This window comes from Pinus tabuliformis, chromosome 8 (assembly GCF_031772625.1).
Source record: "Pinus tabuliformis cultivar Carrire ecotype Pingquan chromosome 8, CPIR1, whole genome shotgun sequence".
In the NCBI taxonomy this organism is placed as follows: Eukaryota; Viridiplantae; Streptophyta; class Pinopsida; order Pinales; family Pinaceae; genus Pinus; species Pinus tabuliformis.
In genome coordinates this window covers 172,772,789-172,783,231 of record NC_142294.1, presented here as the reverse complement: position 1 = coordinate 172,783,231, position 10,443 = coordinate 172,772,789, and the positions used below count along the sequence as shown (strand labels likewise).

The 10,443-nt window shown below is 34.7% G+C and overlaps 1 protein-coding gene across 1 annotated transcript; it reads left to right on the top strand.

The window, feature by feature from the left end:
* Positions 1 to 9,201: 9,201 nt before the first annotated feature.
* On the top strand, positions 9,202 to 10,137 carry LOC149234686 (uncharacterized). Its single transcript, XM_089461227.1, has one exon. The coding sequence runs from the start codon at positions 9,210 to 9,212 to the stop codon at positions 9,885 to 9,887; it is 678 nt and encodes a 225-aa protein (XP_089317353.1). The 5' UTR covers positions 9,202 to 9,209; the 3' UTR covers positions 9,888 to 10,137.
* Positions 10,138 to 10,443: the final 306 nt, after the last annotated feature.

Here is a 10,443-nt window from a genome sequence, read left to right as displayed (position 1 = left end):
TTCGCCCTAACGCAATAGGTAATGGTGTGCTGACCTCTTGCTAATAGCTATGCTTTGTTTCTTCACGAGAAATATCTATTTTTGTGTCTGGAAAGTACCCACCAAGAAATTAGCCATGACATAGAAGATTCTATGTAGTTCCTGCGGATCTTGAGGGCTCACAATCTACTGAACCAACACTTGATGTGCGAACTCTATATGCACAATTATATCCTGGAGAATGATCAGTTGTTCAATCCAGTGCCATATGTGGGAGATGTTCAGTTGAGAGCATTTACTTCCTTCATGATTAATCAGGTTAAATGGAAGAAATCTTTCAACACGTTTGAAGAGAATCAAGCAAATCGACCACTTGTGATCAGAATGGAACATTGTCAATCAATGGACATTTATAACAGACATCACACCTTTCTACAGTTGGAAGGACGAAAAGATTAGATGTTGACAACACAGAAATAGTGTGTTGACATGTGTACAAGGCATATTTTTATTTTTTAGGAGGAAGCCTGGGATGCCTATCAGAAACGATGGATGTTGTCATCATCAACAGTGAGGGTACATGAGCCTTTTGGGGCCCCTAATCTTGATTGGGCTTTGGAGAAAATTCCACGATATATTGCATGCATCTGACACTGTGGGACCCGATGGATAGGTTTGAGATTTCAGTTTCCCATTATTTGGCTACCTTCTGAGTAGTACACACCAGCCTATGTGACAACAAAAGACTGGTGGAAGGACATCATTCGTATCGATGGTTTCAAACTTCTCGGGACAGAAATGGCTGCGAGATACAACCTTGCACAACTTCATGCCAACCAGGCTCCAACCCAGACCTGCGGAGAAAACGAGTTACATGAGGACATGCAAAAAAGCTAGTTGGGGGGAGATGTTGGTTGCTAAATTTGCCTACTTTTTACCTGCCTTTTTACCCCTTTCCTTCACCTATTTCATGTCCTTGCAAGGTTAATTTGTATCTCAAGCACGAAGGTATATCTATTTGTCATGTCTTTGTGAATTATTAATCAATGAAGCATAGTCTTAGGGGAGTGTTTCTTATGCGACTTGCTAACTCATGTTTCTTTGCAGATTTGAAAGGATGATGATCAACATACTACAATTCAGCGTATGGTTATCAATGAGCTGACAACGCTATCTTAGGATGTTGGCTATAACGATGATTCCACCCAAGAGAGTCCGTTGGACCGATATATTTTCTATCTTCATATTATGTTTATGTATTGATGATTGCTGTATATTTGTAGGTAGACATAAGCCGTAATCTTTGGAAATCGTTGATACTATCTTTGTAACATTGAATGTATAAGTAAGGTTACGAGGCTGGGAAAGCTAGCCACTACAAAAGAGAGATACAAGAGCTCTGAGCATGTAACAATAGACTTCTGTACTTTTATTTTGATTAATGCAATCCTGATCTTCTGAGTATTTATTAGTCTTTGATCTTTTACCACAACCCTGATCAGGGAGTTGGGCCCACTCTCCTGACCAGGTGCTGTTGGATTAGTGGTGTGGTAGATTTATCTTCTGTTATGTTTACTTCTTTATCATTGTAATGACTTATTAAGTTGCGTTGATGTGAATCTTAACTTGCTGTTACTCTGATCGCTGTCACTGTTATTGCATGTTGTTACATGTTGTTATGTGTTGATTGAATGCTCAATGTTGGGTAGAGAAAATGTGGCATGCATAGACCTTGCATGGTAGCCTTGAAATAACCAGTGAGCCCCGGGTTGGCAATTAATGCAGGAAAAAGGTGAATTCTATAATTCATATATGAACACCAACACTTTGTACCATAATGAATTGTTTTTCCAAATAAATACATACTAGATGCACTAGGATCTTGCTGCAACTTTTGAATGAGTTTTAATACCTCTTTGTCATTCTTTCGTTCATCCCTTGCTTTAGTTATCCAATCATGTTGGATAATAGAAATAGCACAAAGAAATGCTTCCACATCCTCATCCCTTCTTGAGAGTGCATCTGCAATAACATTTTGCTTCTCTTTTCTATAGATGATTTCAAAGCCATAACCCAATGTCTTTGTGACCCATTTTTGCTGCTCTTCTGAAAATAATCTTTGTTCCAAGAAATATTTAATACTATCATGATATGTTTTTACCTTGAAGTGTCTTCACATTAGGTAAGGGCGGCATTTATTCAAAGATGCATTAAGGTTGTGGGGATTTTCCATTCCTTTATGGCTTTAATTTTGTTAGGGTATACCTTGATCCCCTCATGAGATACAACATGATCCAAATATTCCACTTCCTATACCCCAAAGAAAAATTTGGAGCCTTTTGAATAGGACTGTTTCCCCAATAGTTTGAGCACTCTATCAACATGTTGAAGATGATATTTCCAAGGCTTGCTGTAGATTAGTATATCATAAAAAAACTTCTAAAAGAATTTTTCTAATGAAGGGTTTGAAAATGGAATTCATCAAACCTTGAAATGTGGAAGGTGCATTAGTAACACCAAAAGGCATGGCCAAAAATATATAATGACCTTCATGATTTTTGAATGTTGTTTTTTGAATTCCTTTTGTCTTCATTCTAATTTGATGATATCCTAAGTGAAGATCTAGGTTGGTGAAGAAAATTTCCCCATGAAGTTCATCCAACAATTCATCAATGACAGGAAAGGAAATTTATCTCTAATAGTGAGCTTATTTAGCTCTCTATAATCCAGAAACATACACCATAATCCATCCTTCTTGAGAACCAATACTAATAGAGAAGAGATGGAACTTTAGCTAGGTTGAATTATACTTGCCTCTAGCATCTCTGTAACCATATGTTCAATTTCACTCTTCTAGGCATATGGATATTTGTAAGGTCTAATGTTTGGAGGAACACTTCTAGGAATCAAGTGAATAGCATGATCATGATAGCAAATAGGTGGGATACCTTTGGGAGCCTCAGATACCTTGGAATGATTGTCAAGGACTCTCTGGAGATCTAGAGAAACAAATGACTCAGATGTTTGAAAATCTAGCAAGAATAATTGCGAAATTACCCCTTGTTGTTTCTTGTTCAAAATATTTGTCATGCCATTAGAGTTAATTATCTTCCTAGGTTTCTTTGTGATACCCCTTAATTCAATTTCCTTTCCTTCCCAGAAAAATTTCAAGAAAAGATCTTGAAAATTCAAAGTTATCGTCCCCAAAGATTGTAGCCATTAGACTCCTAATACAATATCAACACCATCCGTTGGAATGGAAAGCATTGGACTATTGAATACATATTCCCCCATGGTTAGATTGATATTATGGCACTTACCTAAGAAATTTATAGTTCCTCCATTTGAAACCATCACTTGACACTATGTTATTGGATATAGAAAGCAATTCAACTCCTTGGCTATCTTAAAATGAATAAAATTATGCATACTACTAAATCAATCAACACTATTACCTTTTTCTTCTTGATTTATCCTTCTATCTTGAGAGTTTGAGGAGTGTTAATTCCTGCCAATGCATTACAATATATGGGCGGATTCATTTCTTCTTTTTCAACCCCAAGGGTTGGTTCTTGGTGTATGTCTTCTTCTTTTGATTTTTCTTGTTCCTTTTCTTCCTCCTCTTCACAATTTATGTAAAATAATTTATTCTCATCACACTTATGCCCTTTAGTTTATTTTCTATCACCACTGTAACAAAGCCCTTCTGCTCTTTTTTCTTCCAGTTATTGTGGTGTCAACCTTGTAGGTTGTGGGAAGCTAAGAGCAACAACACTTCCATCTTTATAGTTGTGAGTGGTAGACTTCATTATTTCCATAAATTTACTTTCAACTTTTCTTGCAACCTTAAATGAATTCTCCATTGACTTAGGTTCCCAAAGGCGAACCTCATGTTGGATGTTATCCTTTAAAGTCCCTATGAAGACATCAATCATAGACACCTTTGGAATATCAATTACCTTGATATTCAATCTTTGGAAGTCCTTAATGTGCTTCCCAACTAAACCCTTTTGTTTTAGATTTATCAATTGGCTAAAGAAGGCATTTCCTCTTTGTATCCTCATATGTGATATCAATTCCTCAATAATAATTGTCCAAGTGACTAGTGTTTTATGAGAAAAAAGTTATTGATACCATACAAATTGATTGGGCTCTAAATATAAAGATGCAATGCGTACCTTTTGTGTGTGTTGCACATTTTGTAGATCAAAGAACTGCTCCATATGTAGTATCCATGTTACTAGCTCCTTGCCATCAAACTTCTTCATATCAATATTTGGAATGTGGTAGGTATTAAACCCAACGTTGGAGTCTCTGAAACCATAATTCATATTATTTTTGTCCTCATCATGATTTTATGGATGACCTTGTCACTGCTATGAAGCCTTTATTGCAACAACTTTCTTAACCCTTCCAACTTGACATTCATTGTGTTTATGTTTACTTTAAAACTTCCATGTATGCTTTTAAACCATCCTTCAAAAATTTCATGTTCCATTTTATTTGTGCTTCTAAACCATCCATCTCAGCTTCCAGTGCATTTTTGGTTACTCTTTGCAAGAGCGAAATTTGTTGCACATGGTCCCATAATTTTGATATATCATGTTGCATTTCTTCTTCTTCTTCATGTGTCATAGTAGATATTTATATTGGATTACTAGGTGTATCCATTTTTTTGTTTCAAGGAATTTTGGAACCAAATAATGATATCTATGCTTCATTATACCCTTTGAATCACTTCAAACTGAATTTTCAAACAAAAGTTATGCAAATTTTAAAAAATACACACCTTTTATTGTTTTTAGGAGCTTGATATTGAAACAATTGTATCTTTGTGAATTTTGCTCTCCAAGGTTTGAAATTGCATCTTGTGGTAGCCCTCTGAGTCTTATTTCCAATGCCACAAGTCAGACCGATATTGTATTCTTCAAGATAAAACTATGCCAAATCTCCCACAATGACCTGATTATGGACTCGTTTAGTAGAGCGAACTTGTAAGGGATGCCACATGTCACTGTTTCAACCTTAGACCTTGAAGATGATACATGAGACACTACATTCTATGTACTTTCAACCACTTTTTATGAAATTCAGATCTTATGCACGAAGAGAAAGTTATGAGGTTTTTTCTCAGAACACTTGTTTTAGACTAAATTCTGGAGCATGCAGACACCCTAACTTCTTTGGACCATATATCCAAAAATTTAGTGAACAAAACTCTGAAATTTTGGCACAATGTTCATTAACATTTCGACTCCACGTGGTCGAATATTGAGCTTCTAAAGCCTCGATAAACTTTTTTATAGCAAAAATTCCAAGATGACATGTTTAAAGCAGCGAAACCCTAAGATCCATAGCGTTGATACCAAATTTTATGTAACTAGATAAAAAAAAATAGAAGAAAAGATAGATCAATGACTTGAAAATAAGCCTCTTCGAGGGGATAACATCCTTTTACATCACACAAATGAACAATTCTTGGGTGATTCAAATGATAAGACCTCCTTGGAATATATAGGAGTCTAAAGGGTCAAAAAATAATTAGGGCCTACATGACAATGGTATCAACATTAACAATAGTGGGTTTCTATGGGGCACAACAATAAAAATATGGGGGTTCTATGGGGTACAACAATAACAATATGGGGGTTACACTAGTATTATAGGGACCTAACAATGTAGAGTGGGTACTTAATGTATGCAAAATCTATTTATGCATCCAACGAGCACTCACACTTGAAATTTGAGAAAGATATAAGAATATTAATAAAAGATACAATAAGAAATGTAATTTTCTTTCTATTCCTTAAAAAAACACAACTTTATTTTATTATTTTTATTATTATTCTATTATTTTCCTTAGGAGGCCCACTTTAGACTTCAAAATTCCCCTAATGGTTGTGGAGGATTTGTAGACCCAAACTCTTTCTTATTTCTCTTCTTCAATTTCTTCTCAATTTTGATAGCATATCGATAAGTAGCTCCCAGTGAGATTTCCAATAAATCCATCTATATTTGTGTGTACCTATGTAGGCCACTACAATACTTTAGAACTAGGTGTTTCTTAGATTGTTCGATACACACCTTTGAATGCAATGTATGGAAAATATTGGTGTATTATGGCATTGTTTGGTCTCTATCTCGTCGTAGAGTAGTCCATAGTATGTATTGGTCATCATAGTACCCCAGAAGATAGAATTCCTCCTTGATGTCATCCACTAATGCTACCCAAGTGGGTTCTTTCTTGAATGACATAGATTCATCCACTATGTATCCCTCCAATTAACCTTTCCACCAAGCTTTGACATGGGGAAGGGTTTTAAGGAGTACAAAATTGATCTTTTCACTATTATAAAATTTTAGGATGTAATAACCCTTGATCATGTTCAACAATTTCTCTGGGCATATTCATTTATTTGTAATTCAAATAATGGAGTATCAAAGTTAACTTGCACCTTGAAGGGTGTCACACCTTAAAAATTGATTCTTTTTTAACATCCCTCAGTTGTTGTTGACAATTGTCGAAGGATTTGGGTGAAATTTTCCACCATCTTTCCAAGTTTGGATACTTGGAAATAACATATTCTGCACACTTGTGGATAAGGAAGAGGATTGTGAATCAGAATTGTCTCAAAACATAGAGTTTGAAGAGACTATTCCAAAAATATCTTGTCATGCATTGGAGGGAATCAATACTCCACAAACCCTTAAGATAGAAGGATATACAAAAAATAAAAAGGTAATAGTGTTGATTGATTCGAGTGGCATCCATAACTTCATCAGTTACAAATTAACAAAAACTTCTCAATTGCTTTGTATCTCCAACACCATAATTTAAAGTAATGATTGTGGATGGAGGTACCATAGATTGTTCAAGGAAGAGTCATAGTATTAATTTGAATATAGGGGATTATTTATTGAATATTCCCATGATTACAATCCAAATTTTTGGTGTTGATGTTGTATTAGGGGTCTAATGGTTACAATCCTTGGGAATAGTGGCCCTTAATTTTGAAGATTGTTTCATCACATTGTTTTGATTGGGCAAGGAAATTGAGCTTAGAGGTATCCCAGGGAAACCATCTACAATGATAATCTCTAACAACATGAAAATATTATTCAAAATGTGACACCATGGTATATTTGCACAACTTTTCTCACTAGATGTTCATCTTTGACATATATATCCTCTACTCCAGTGGATCTCCAAAAAGTTATCGACAATTATGCCAAGGTATTTGGAGATATGCCTAAGCGTATTCTGCCTACTCAAGGCCATGACTATGCTACTCATTTGCAACCTTAAAGTGTACCACCTAACATCAAGGCTTATAGGTTTCCATATGCACAAAAGAGTCGGATCAAGCATATGATTCAAGAAATGTTAGAGGTCAACATTATTCAACCTAGCCCTTGAAGTGGCTTATTATAATTGACTCTTTATCATTCTCACGTAATAGAGTTACATATTCTTCTTATTCTTTATGCTATTTGTGGATTTTGGTTCATAACACACATCCACTATTAGGTGCCAAAACAATAATGAAAATTGGAAAAGCCACAACTTAAGGTGCCAAAACAATAATGGAAATTGTAGAAGACACAATTTAAGAAGGGGAGGAATGCTAACCACGAGGGATATACCATTTTCCATTGAAGTGTAAGCTAGAACAACTCTACTATAGTTGAAAACAGGAGGCCGTCTTCTCCCCTTGAAAGCATAAACATTATTCAAGGTAACATATATCACATAACATTTTTATTAATCACTTTACAAACATATATCTGGATTTTTTTCCTCTTACAAGATTGATCACAACTATTAACCTAATATATATGGTTTGATCAAACCATGTACAAAGGATAACCACGATTCACTCTTGGTTTTATAAACTACAAGCCATGATTACGATGATAATTATCTAGAACTTGCAAAAGTTACAAAAAATAAAAAACAGTCACACAAATAATGTCTTATAAAGATAGATATATTTTTAAAGAAAATATTGATCCTTGATCTTATATGTAACATAGTAAAAACAAAGTAAGAAGTCATCATTCCATTTTTAACTATTGTTGAAACTAGAGTTGCATTTACCAACACCCCTTGATTCATTATAGGGTATTTATTCTTCAAGAAGTTTTAACTATAATTAGTTTAAGAATAGAATAGTCATTTTTCCAAAATCATTATTAGTTTGTTTCACAAAGAATTCCTTCAATAATAGTTTTCAATGTACATATTTTTCATTATACAACATACATACCTATGCATTCCCAAGAATTTATAACAAATTCTTAGGAATGACATTTATAATCACTTGTTCATATTATTTCCAACAACATATTAATATGTACAAAACTACTCAATTAATGCCAACTACAATCAAGGGTGTCATTGGCTACAATCAATTCAACATTTCAACAAGAAATCATGGACCAAGGGGTGGGAAATAAGTGCACCCTTTAAGATGGTTAAAGAGTTAGGAAACAAATTAAGGCAAACTACAATCAATGGTGTCATTGGCTACAAACAATTCAACCTTCTAACTAGAAATCATAGACCAAGCCTCCCTTAAGTGGGTGGGAAACAAGTTAACTGCCCAAAATCAAAAGGTAGTAGTGGAAGGTGCATCCTTAAAGATGGTTAAATAGTTAGGAAACAAATTATTCTAGGTAACTGAATGTTCCTTGAATAATAATGATAAGTGAATCTTTTTTAAAGATAGTAGTCACTTCTCAATACTACTTTGACAACTAAATTTTAATATATTTACTTACTTTTAAAAAACAACCCAACATTTACATATTTCTAAATAAATATAGCTAGCATTTCCAAAAAAATAATTTATTCACAAAAATTTTGACCATACCACATACAGATAAAATATTACAATTCATAAACATATACAAAACTATTATCTATATCCCAAAATTAACGTATATTGCGCCATACATTAATAAAGCTATATCTTTATACATATCTTCCAAAACTCTCCCCTATTTATGCATATCTTCCAAAAACTCCCCCTATATTACAGCACAACTAGTATGATGTCTCCCTTCAACAGCCTTAAAAATAATTCATACAAAATATTCTTCCATATTTTATTCACACGGGTGCCCAACATTCATTCGCACTGTGGAAGAAAAGTTGGGTTGGTTGAATTTCCACAGTTTCCCTGTACGCATATGTTTAATACCTAATAACTCTTAATATTTAACTATTAATGGATATGATCGAACTTTCGCTGGCGTCTGGGCCCTCGGCTGGCAGGCTGCCTGCCCGCCTGCCTGTCTTTCCATCTTATAATATTTCCCTAGGTATGTACACCGTCCTTCCAACTCTCAAACTTGTGGGTTTCACATCCGGTTTTGCATCTTTATTGTATTTATTTATGTCCAGAAGCCTACAGTATACGCAGACAGCTATTCCTCTGCTATTCAATTACAGGAGTATGGAAAGGATCAAATGCATCATTAAGAAATGGCAAAGGTTTGCGAAGATAGGGATCAGGTCATACAGTGCCAGGCCTTCCATGGAACAGTCAATAGATAATCAGTGCAGAGATGATAATAATAATAACAATGTTACAGTTAGTCCTCCTGTCCATTCTGATCAAGAAGAAGATATTCCTGCAATACCCCCGAAAGGGTATGTGGCTGTTTATGTTGGAAATTCAAGGAGGCGCTATGTGATCAGTTGCCAATATATAAATCATCCTCTGTTGAGTGTGCTTATTCAGAAATCAGGAGGAGAAGATCATGAATATTTGACCGTTGGATGTGAGGTGGTTCTTTTTGAGCATCTGCTGTGGATGCTGCAAAACGGTGATGAACATGCAGATACTCTTGGCTTCTCTCAGAACGATTCTCTGGAGGAACTGGTGGAATTCTATGTTTGCTAATTTGGTTGTAAAAGTAGTTTAGTTTCAACGGCTGGTGGAATTCTATGTTTGCTAATTTGGTTGTAAAAGTAGTTTAGTTTCAACGGGTTAATAATAACTGTGGAGGCCTTAATGTATGGGTGGGCTGCTGAGAATAATGTATTTTTACAGTAAGCTCATAGCCATGGATGGCATGAATGCTTAATTTCTAGCGAACTTTGTATAAGCTAAGAGGGTTGATATAATAATATATATTAAACTTTACGTAGGATTGACTTCTCTTCATCATATTTTAGACTCATGAATGTTCATTCAAATGTAATTTTCATGTTTTAGACTCATGAATGTTCATTCAAATGTAATTTTCATGTTTTGGCCATGGCGTTAGGTAAGTTACATAGTCCTCAATGGGGCACACCCCTTTGCTCCGTATTTAAGGGATGGATAGACATAAGTTGTAATCAATATAAGATCGTGTGCAGTAAAAAGTTCACCTAGTTTCATATTTTGATAAATATATATACATAGTCATTAATTAAAAATTGGAATAGTTATAGATTATTGTGAACTATATTTT

Coding starts and splice junctions, on each gene's coding strand:
- LOC149234686 (XM_089461227.1), top strand. CDS start 9,210: ATGGATATGATCGAACTTTCGCTGGCGTCTGGGCCCTCGGCTGGCAGG.